The 10,904-nt window shown below is 38.6% G+C and overlaps 2 protein-coding genes across 7 annotated transcripts in view; one reads left to right on the forward strand and one right to left on the reverse strand.

Annotated features, from left to right (window-relative positions):
- Positions 1 to 4,347, reverse strand: part of LOC133480344 (lisH domain-containing protein ARMC9) — a 45,329-nt gene extending 40,982 nt beyond the window's left edge. For 3 of the 6 annotated variants that reach the window (XM_061778213.1, XM_061778212.1, XM_061778210.1), the window contains exons 1-3: positions 3,767 to 4,345; positions 3,520 to 3,645; positions 3,183 to 3,353 (exon numbers count right to left, since the gene is read on the reverse strand). In XM_061778213.1, coding sequence (XP_061634197.1) covers positions 3,183 to 3,353; positions 3,520 to 3,645; positions 3,767 to 3,841 — 372 coding nt within the window. In that variant the 5' untranslated portion in view covers positions 3,842 to 4,345. Of the gene's footprint in view, positions 1 to 3,182; positions 3,354 to 3,519; positions 3,646 to 3,766 lie in introns of all 6 variants that reach the window. The other 3 variants (XM_061778211.1, XM_061778215.1, XM_061778216.1) reach the window with 2 other exon arrangements.
- A 153-nt stretch (positions 4,348 to 4,500) lies between these two features.
- polr2h (RNA polymerase II, I and III subunit H) lies at positions 4,501 to 9,924 on the forward strand. The gene is made up of 6 exons (XM_061778218.1): positions 4,501 to 4,739; positions 5,043 to 5,129; positions 6,279 to 6,362; positions 6,574 to 6,667; positions 6,806 to 6,889; positions 8,041 to 9,924. Exons 2-6 carry the CDS (start codon positions 5,057 to 5,059, stop codon positions 8,156 to 8,158), a joined length of 453 nt encoding a protein of 150 aa, XP_061634202.1. The 5' UTR covers positions 4,501 to 4,739; positions 5,043 to 5,056; the 3' UTR covers positions 8,159 to 9,924.
- The last annotated feature ends 980 nt before the right edge of the window (positions 9,925 to 10,904 follow it).

A 10,904-nucleotide genomic window follows, 5' to 3' on the forward strand; every position in this document is an offset into this window, starting at 1 on the left:
TGGTAAAAACTGCCCTGCCCTACATACCTGTATGTTTAAAAAAAAAAGAAGAAGATGAAAGAAAAGATGCCAGTTTTGAGTTTTCTATTCTCAAGAAGCATTGCCCAATGTGAACCATGCAGAAAGCATCACAAAGTATCTCTGAAAGCCTTGATGTTCATCAGTCCAACACTGACTGTCTGTAAATGGAGAAAGTGCAGCTCTATAGCTACTCTCGTTTGGAGCGGCCATCCTGTAAAGATGACTACAAGATTACAGAATGCTCAACGTTTAGATGCTGTGCATAGTAAAAATACTGAGGAATATAATTATTTGTGTGGTATTAGTTAGAGAAAACTGGCTATTGTTGTGAATTTATGTAGAAATCCAGGTCAATCAATTAAATCCAACCCATGACCAAACCTTTTCCCTTGGTTTGGAAATGTGTTTACATATAGCGTACACAGTATAATACCTTTTTCTATTCAACATAAAAAGAAACAGTGAAATATTTTGACTATTTGACTTACACAGGGCGGCACGGTGGAGACAGGTTAGAGCGTCAGCCTCACAGTTCTGAGAACTGGGGTTCAATCCCCGGCCCCGCCTGTGTGGAGTTTGCATGTTCTCCCCGTGCCTGGTGGGTTTTCTCCGGGCACTCCAGTTTCCTCCCACATCCCAAAAACTTGCATTAATTGGAGACTCTAAATTGCCCGTAGGTGTGATTCCAAAGTCTCGGCGCCCTTTGCACAATGGTCATTGCACCGGACTATTGCACCCTTGAGGACTTGCATGCTGCCAGAAAAAAGACAAGAGCGTGCAAAATCCTCTCGGACTCTCCACATCCCGGTCACCAGCTCTTCCAGCTCCTTCCCTCAGGTAGGCGCTACCGATCAATGCAAACTAGAACTAGCAGACATTCCAACAGCTTCTTCCCTCTTGCGATCAACTTCTTAAACACCAAACCTACAATTTCATTACAACATGCTGGCAATTTTTTGACTTGAGTTCGTTGTCACATTTCTGTGGGGCCAATTATACATTACTCGTGCACTCACTGTAGTTGTCTCGCCACGCTGCACTATTTGCATATCTGTTGTTGACCAATACTCATCTAAAATCTTGCTGTATTTGTCAGTGTCTTATTTTGTATATTTAGTGAATGCCCTATTAATTTCCCACGCTGGGCTGGTTTGTGGCTCACTGCAAATGATGGCACAGAAATGATGGCACGGAAATTACGCATGTCCTTCAAAACATAGTAAAAATGTTGTGGAATCACATATAAGGCGCATAACATGCACTGCCTACATCAAATTGAATCGACGGCTCTGTTCTTTTGTTGTAATGCAGAATTTGACCTTAGGATGCGCCAAAAGTTACATACTATAGCTTTAAATCATGACTTAACAGTGGCTAATAACATTTTTGGCTCATTTTCACTGATATACTATGGACTGACGAGACAAAAGTTGAACGTTTTAGAAGGTTTGTGTTGCGTTACATCTGGTGTAAATACAAGACAGAATTTCAGAAAAAAAATCATAATACCAGCTCCAGCAGCCCGTGACCCTAGTGAGGATAAGCGGTAAAGAAAATGGATGGATGGAAATAAAATCACCATTTAATGATTACTTTGGTATCTTTGTCTGATATTTACACTTGTTTGATGATCTTAAACAATAAAGTGGGGAAACTGCAAAATAAATTAAAAAATAAATAAATAAATAATACGATAAATATTTGAAAAGGGCGCCAATACTTTTTCATGGCACTGGATGTAATTTTAGCAAAGATTATCTTATTGAATCTTATTTTTATGGCAACAAATAATCACACCTGTTGTCCTCTGAGGTTAAAAATGACTTTATAAAGCCTAAAATATAAAATAACTATCACGTTATTTTCAGTTGATCGAGATCAGGTGAAAAACATTTTTTTGTCATTTTCTGCCATTTTAAAGGTCGCAAAGTGAAAAAAAAATTCAAAGATACAAGTATCTTGCCAAATGGAAATAATAGCTTCATTTCATATGAAACAATGTAACTTTAAGGGGTATCTTTAATACCGATAATAGTGACTGAAAGAGACAAATTGTTTGCTTTCAGACAGACGGTGAAAGGAAGTGTGTGACTTAAGTGTGACAGCGTTAATGTTTCCCAACAACCCTAACTCAGCCTAATACTAACCTTAGCCCAACCTAAACCATCGTAAGCCCCAACCCTAGCCCTAAACCTAACCATAACAACCTTCTTTGTTTTTATTTCGTACAAATGTGATACATGTTTGGGAAGATTATCTTGTTAAGTAGCCTGCTCTTCCTGCAGCGGCGCATGTCTTGCCTAGAAACTATGTGGGAATCCTAATAATCTGACTGTCTAAACTCAGACAAAAGTGTCTTTGTTTTAGGTCAATTGGACTCATCAAAAAAAATTCTATTTGCTAAAAGTTCAGTTTTGGTAGTTATATACACACACATACATACATACATATGCTGTCGTTTAACTGTATTAAACTTTATTCAAACTCATTACCTGACATATGAAGCATGACAACCTGTTTTCCAACATTTTACTTTTCTGAATAAAAACAGTTTGAACGTCCCCTCAATTCCATTAGAGGGCAGGTAGTAATGGTATGATCTTTGAAGAATAAAATGTTATGTGTCATATTTTTTTGCATCATGATACAGTATCGAATTCAAGTAAGCACACTAACACCTGTTCGAAAGCAGTATGGTGTGACAATTTGCCCCACTGATGCAGGGTCTTTTGTACAGAGGATAACAGAGATGATTAATTCAATACCATCCATCCATTTTCTTTACCGCTTATCCTCATTAGGGTCGCAGGCTGCTGGAGCCTATCCCAGCTATCTTCGGGCGGGAGGCGGGGTACACCCTGAACCGGTCTCCACCCAATCGCAGGGTACATAGAAACAAGCAACCATTCGCACACACATTCACTCCTACGGCCAATTTAGAGTCTTCAATCAACCTACCACGCATGTTTTTGGGATGTGGAGGAAACCGGAGTACCCGGAGAAAACCCACCCAGACACGGGGAGAACATGCAAACTCCACACAGGCGGGGCCGGGATTTGAACCCCGGTCCCCAGAACTGTGAGGCAGATGTGCTAACCAGTCGTCCCACTGTGCTGGCTTACAAAAGGATCCTACAATATAAATGATACGAAATACATACTTGTGTTCCAGGATGGCTTCTCAGTGGGTAGATGGCAAAATGGATATAAAGGTAGAACTCCAGCTTTTGGGCCTCAGTATCGGTGTAATCTAGATCAGAGGGAATATTATCTCCCCACACCTTAAAGAACACCTTGTAGTCTCCATCACTGAAAGAACTAAGGAGGTCTTTCTGCACAAACAGATGGGGTTAGACCGCAAATTAGTAAGACATCTGAAATATACAACACACTTGGCTATACACAGTTGCTCTTGATCCATCCTAAAATGAAGCTGTTGAACTTGTCAAGTCACAGCTTGTACAAACCAAGCTAAATGTCTCAGTTTTAAATTTTTACCTGGACGATGTGAGTCTTAACGTCTCTCAGAGCATTTCCTTGAGGCTTGGACACAAGCTTTCCTTTGCTCTTGCACTCCTTGTCAAAACTGTGAACTGTGTTATCAAACTGTTCCACCTTAAGGTACTATAGTGGGAAAAACAAACAAGCAATACGGTTAAATGCCAACAGATCAGAAAGATGTAGTTTTGTTATACTGTACACAACATGTTGAATTTATTCATAAAATGGACTGCTTTATTTATACCTCCTTAATCATACCAAGCAGATTGGCTTCAGTGGCTAAAATATCCCCCATCTTGATTTCCTCCCTGGAACTCATACGAGTATCAACTTCTTAAACCATACATAAATTAAGAGTTGAAGGCTGCATCACGTCGATCTCAGTTGGGTTTTGTTTCCAAAATAACACTCATCAGCTTCTCAATTTTACTATACTTCAGGCGTTTAAGCTTTTTCGTGAATTTAAAAAAAAGATCACACACAGTCTACTTAGTTTTAGTTCGTTTCAAGTAGGTGTGTGTCAGCGTCTACTTCAAAATAATAATAATAATAATAAAATAAAGATTGCAAAAATAGAATCGTCGATGGAAATTAAGCGAGCTGTTCGATGATAGCAGCAACTGTTCTCCAGCACAGCAGATCAACACCTATTCTCGTCCACTGCCCATTCACACCTTAAAAGCGTTGTCATTCTAACCCTAAACGTCACAATACAATATAAATAGGAATAAAAGCCTGCATCTTCTTATACACTACATCGATATAAGCGAGATATCCATTAGCTAGCAACCGGACACAGAGGAGACGCTAACCACATAGCAACCAGGGCGTTGAGGCTGCAAAGTGGAAGTAAATGTCGTAAAAAAGTTGTTTTATATCGGAAAACGATATACATGTTTATATTTTTTAATTGGGCCATAACCGCGAGCTACCTAGAATTCTAACAAAAATATATGTGTAAATTGTACATTATATCGAATACAACATTAACTTTAACATGACATACAGTATGACAGTAAGGTCTAGCCGGAAGTAGAGGATGTCGAGCACGTTGTTTGGTTTCACCGCCACACGATGTTTTGAATGAATGACGATTTAACCAAACAAGAATTTAAGTGCTTACTATAATCACACTCGTTGCTATAACCTGCAACCGAGTGCAAGAAAGACTTGGCTGTGCACAATATAGAAGAACGTAGTACACCAACGTCAAAGAGGTATGCTTCGGGTAATGGGTGCACAACACGCTAAAGCTATCAGCTAGCATAGTTAACAGTTAACATTTTGGGACCATCGAAGTTTAAGGTCGATTTTAGAAAGAGTTCCGAGTTTAACTAAACTAAACTCCTTAGTTTATATCATTTTGTTATGTAAAAAAAAACAAAAATGCCAAAATGGTATTACATCATGAAGTCGGGCCATAAGTACTGCTGAGTATGAAAATAGTGGCCCCCTCACCTTACCAGTGTAATTGTACTATTATATTTCTATCATATGGTTTCTTGTATTTCTGTGGGCAGGAACAGGGAAACAAATGGCTGGAATTCTTTTTGAGGATATCTTCGATGTAAAAGACATTGATCCAGATGGAAAGAAGTTTGACAGAGGTGTGTATTGTCTCGTTATGAAGCCAGTTGGCTAATAAAAAATGGGGATGTACTCATTTATGATGAGGGTTATATGTAAGCCCCTCAAAACGCATTGGAAACATAATTCTGGTCACTCATTTCACCACTTTAACAATGCCATTGGTGTTTTATTTAATTATAAAATGAGTAATACATGTTACAACAAAGTATAACTTGTAAAATTTATATTTACTTGTCGTGGGGGCAGTAGCTTTAGCAGGGAAACCCAGACTTCCCTCTCCACAGCCACTTCCTCCAGCTCTTCCGAGGGGATCCCGAGGCGTTCCCAGGCAAGCCGAGAGACGTAGTCTCTCCAGCATATCCTGGGTCGGCCCCGGGGTCTCCTCCCGTTGGGACGTGCCCGGAACACCTCACCAGGGACGTCCTGGAGGCATCCTAAACAGATGCCCAAGCCACCTCATCTGCCTCCTCTGAATGTGGATGAGCAGCGGCTCTACCCTGAGCCCCTCACGGATGACTGAGCTTCTCACCCTATCTCTAAGGGAGAGCCCGGACACCCTGCGGAGGAAACTCATTGTGGCCGCTGGTATCAGGGATCTTGTTCTTTCGGTCACGACCCACAATTCATGACCATAGGTGAGGGTAGGAACGTAGATCGACCGGTAAATTGAGAGTGTCGCCTTTCGGCTTAGCTCCTTCTTTACCACAATTGACCAATACAAGGTCCGCATCACTGCAGACGCGGCACCGATCCGCCTGTCGATCTCTCGTTCTGTCTTTCCCTTGCTCGTGAACAAGACCCCGAGATATTTGAACTCCTCCACTTGGGGAAGGATCTCATCCCCGACCTGGAGAGGCCACTCCACCTTTTCCAAACTGAGGACCATGGTCTCAGATTGAGAGTAATGGCATGATTAATTGACCCACTCTTAATCCAACTAGTGTTTTTTGTTTACATTATGGTATGTCTTCATTTGTTCTACATATTTTACTACTAGTACTACTACTGTATAGAAATAGTCAACTGTGTCAGCAATTTCAAACATTCAACAATGCCTCCCTGTGGGCGCAAGTGCAATACAACTGATCAGCCCCTTTGCAAACCATTGTATAATCATATATAATTTTAGCTCATAAATGACTTGTATTATTGATTATTTTCCACAGTGTCTCGTCTGCATTGTGAAAGTGAATCTTTTAAGATGGACCTCATCTTGGATGTGAACATTCAAATCTATCCAGTAGATCTTGGTAAGGTCTTGCATCTTCACTGAAGTAGTTACACAAATTATTTAATTGGTTGTATTTGCCCTACAAATTCATGAATTATATAACACTCATGCTTGTAGTAAGGCCATTAAAAGCATATACTGTATGACAGTCTGTGGAGCTATACAACAAACATAAAAATGCACAGTAAAAATAAATAAATAAATAATTATACACTGTTCAACTCATTAAGGTGATAAGTTCAGACTGGTAATAGCCAGCACATTATATGAAGACGGAACGCCAGATGATGGGGAGTACAATCCTCAAGATGACAGACCCTCTCGGTATGTTTCTACTAATGCCCATTAACACATTTGTGTTTAAAATAGTATTTATTTTTATTTATCGAATATAATCCTTGGGAAATGGTTTGTGTTTTATGTATTTGCTTGAGCTTGAATTTCATTGTTGTACTTTTTCAGATCAGACCAATTTGATTATGTGATGTATGGGAAGGTTTATAAGATTGAGGGTGATGAGACTTCGACAGAAGCTGCAACACGGCTGTGAGTGATGTTTTTTTTCTCTTTTTGGGAGGACTAACTTTTACTTGAGTCACATTATTGTCAACTAACAGTACTCTTACTTGAGGACAATGTTTGGCTACTCTACCCACCTCTGGAGCGGACATCCTCTATTGCTAGTCTTACATCTAAGCAACATTTTTGCTCATCAGATCAGCTGTGTCGTATTTGTTGCACTGGTCTTTTGTATTTTCCCGTTGAGGTGCTGTGGGTCATTGCCCTGGTTGTGGTCCCAGCGGAACCGCGAAGCACACGTAACATCGGCGACAGGAGCTGATCCGCTAGTACATCTTGTATTAATTGGGAAACGCGCCGACAATGATCTAATTAGTTTATGGATATTAATGTTAAATGTATTAAGCGATGGAGCGATGTTAGGGATTATGTCAAAACACAGAATGAACTAACCTAAATTCAGTAATGGCCGATAAAAACAGAAAAATACTGTACTTAATATTTTCCTGGAGGATGCATTTGGGATTAGCCTTTGAAGTTGTTAATAGTGAAAAATAAAGTAAAACAGGCAATGATTTTAGTCAATTCTTTTCCAGAATGAGAGTTCTAAAACAGGAGGATGCTATTCATGTGGCACAGCTTGAAGCAGGCATCATGTGCAGGTGGAGATGGGCCTGGCTCAAGTTGGAGGCCAGAACAAAAAAAGCAAAGAAATGAGGCAAATTTTAAACTTTAAAATTTGTATATCAACATGTACTTGAGCGGTGTAAATAAATGTTTCTCTGCGTGAAGAAAGTCTTCCAGATTGCTTAATTTATGTTAAAATCAAAACAATTGTCTTCGGGGGCCTGGGGGACCCCCACTACAATGTTTTTTTTTTTTGGTCATCTTTTTCATCCCTTTGGTGTTTGCATGTCTGACCATAACTACATTGTGGCCCATGACAAAAATGAACTGGACACCTGTGCTCTATAGCATTATTTTAACATCTTAGGTGGTTGCAAATTATTGCTTATATTGTTTTTAGCAAATGATCACCCTCTGTTGTGTAATAATAAACGTTTATAAATGTTTACTTCCATAGAATATATGACAAAAAGTATTGTATTTTTTTAAATTATCTCCTATTCTTAAATATATTATATGAAGTGATTCAAATATGCCTTCTCCACTTTCAGCTCTGCCTACGTCTCTTACGGTGGCCTCCTCATGAGGCTGCAGGGAGACGCAAACAACCTTCACGGCTTTGAGGTGGACTCCAGGGTGTACCTCCTCATGAAGAAACTGGCCTTCTAAATCTCGTCCCTCTTCTCCTCACTATTCCACCTGTCAGAATTTGCATGAAAACCAAACTGAACAGAAAGAAAAGAAACTGAGAGTTATATAGAAGCAATGTTTCAATTTTATATTTGTAGATTAAAAAAATAAAATAAAAATATGTTCCTCTTGAGAAATGGACTAGCGATTAGACTGTGACACTTGAACTGCTACAACCTCCATTTGCTACTCTGTAAATATATTATTTTTATTTTTTTTAAATATTTGTACAAAGTGCTCATTCATTTTGGGATACTGTATATCTGCATCCATTTTGTGGTTTCAGAATTATGGAACGGTCCTTTGTTTGCAAAAATTCTGATGTGGTTTTGGATTTCTAAAACTGCAATTTTTAATGGTGTCACCTTCATAATTGTAAACATAAAGTGAAACTGGAAAAGCAAAAAAAAAACCTTTTTGTTCTTCATGGCTACTTGCAAAAAAGTATGTGAAACATTTTTGAAATTAGTTGGATTTCATAAAATGTGATCTGATCTTTGTTGAAGTTACAACAATAGACAAACACAGTCTGCTTAAACTAATACCACATGATTGTGTTTTCATGTGCTGTATACATTCGACATGCCATGTAAATCTTCGCGTTGCAGGGGAAAAAGTATGAACCCCTTGGCTAATAACTTCTCCAAGGACTAATTGGAGTCAGTGTCAGCCAACCATGAGTCCAATCAGTGTGACAAGACTCGAAGTGTTGGTTAAAGCTGTCCTGCCCTATCTAAAACACACACCATGTTGGAGTGTTCTATTCTCAAGAAGGATTATCTGGCGCAAAAGAGCTCTCAGAATACCTAAAACTGTCATCTTACAAGAAAGTATCACAAAAGTATCTCTAAAACCCTTGTTGTTCATCAGTTCATGGTAAGACCGACCTATAAATGGAGAAACTTCTACTCTCCCTAGGGGTGGTAGTCCTGTAAGGATAACTGAAACAGCTCAGCGCAGAATGCACAAGGCGGAAGAAAAATCCTCGTGTTGGCTAAAGATAAAATCTCTGCCACGACATGCTAATATCGCTGACAACTTTATATGCACTAAATAAGTCATGCTAGTACAGAAAATGATGTGCAATAATACAATATACAGTGCTCAACATAGATGTGTACCCCAACCGATTTGTTAGAAACCCTGGCGTATCCTTTAAGAGTTCTATGGTATACTATACAGTACTTGTACACAAATGTGGGCCACTTATTACAAATGAGATTTGTGAGTGTATACAAAAATGTAACTTCTAACATTTCTTTAATGTTGCAAAAATGATTACGCACAAATCAGTCTAACAAAGCAAATTGTTTTGATTAAATATAAGTTTAAGTTTTAAGTTCTGAACCAGCTAATCATCAGTGTTCTGAAAATGTATTTGCATGGTGTTCACTGCTAAATTTTCAAGTGAGCTCAGTTATGTCAAGCTATGTATAGTTGCTCCTCAGCATTTTTCATACAAATGTGACGTTACTCAACAAAACGTGTTTCCCCCCCCCCCCCTTCTTTCCTTTTGAGGTTGCAGCATGCATCTAAAACTACTGACACATTTCCTCCTTACATGGCCATGGTTTTACCTTAAAATATGTGCTTAACAAATTTATTAGACCACCACCCATCCCAAAGAGGATTTTTGTTTCCAAATTGTATTTCTAATGCTGAAATATTATCCATTAATGTTCACTAAAATGCTCAGTATTGATTTTGTTAATCATTTTTATTAAAATGTCAATTATTTACTTGCATTCCTGAACAGAATTTTGTGTGTGGTTTAAAAAACACACAATTAACACAGGCAAATTCAAATACCACTTTGCCCCTAACAAAATAGAACATAGAATAGAAATGCCCTATTTGTAATTGCACAATGCACATTGAAATTTATGAACCTATTTACAAAACCATTCTTAACTTTATTCTCTTGAAATAAAGTTGACCGATTCCATGTGTCATCACTATAGCAGCCATCTCCCAGCTGAAAAAGCATCACATAAGCAGTTAAAATGATTTGGACTGGGTGTATTAATTTGAGTATTTTAGAAATTTAAAACATCTTGTTCTTAAGTGGCAGAGGAAATTTTAGTCCCCAGTATACTGGAGCCTCTTACACTGAAAATAGTGGGCAATGAAAGTGGACACTCAAGAGTCAAAATTTAATTAAGGGTAGAACTGAAACGGGCAGAGTGTTGTGTGGAATTTCAGCACAATGTCACTTTGGTAATGGATGTCACAGGATGGTGGCCTCATGAGGAGCACTGCAAAAGGCTCAGAAATGAGAGCACAGAAAGAGCCTGCACATTTACTGTAAATGTAAAGGGGAACATATACTAATGGTCTAATATCAACATACAAATGTTCAGATGTCATATTTAAGCATACCTTTTATTGTCAACCAAATTTTGTAATTTGGTATTTTCTTCAGGTTATTGGTTTTCTGTTGTGCCCTGTGATTGATTGGCAACCAGTCCAGAGTATAGTCATTCACAGTCCACTGGGATAGGCTCCAGCCTGCCCACGCCCTTAATACATTTAGTGGTAGAAAATAGATAAATGGTGTTTTAAAAACACAGACTTAAAACTATTTCAGAGAAAATTATTAGGTGCAGCAGTGATTCCCAAACAGGGTGCTGTGGCACACTAATGTACTCAGAAAGATTAACAGGGATGTTGCAGGAAATGATAAAATTTCACTTAATTTGAAATTATATTTATTAATTACAAATAC

The sequence above is a fragment of the Phyllopteryx taeniolatus genome, chromosome 7 (genome assembly GCF_024500385.1).
Source record: "Phyllopteryx taeniolatus isolate TA_2022b chromosome 7, UOR_Ptae_1.2, whole genome shotgun sequence".
In the NCBI taxonomy this organism is placed as follows: Eukaryota; Metazoa; Chordata; class Actinopteri; order Syngnathiformes; family Syngnathidae; genus Phyllopteryx; species Phyllopteryx taeniolatus.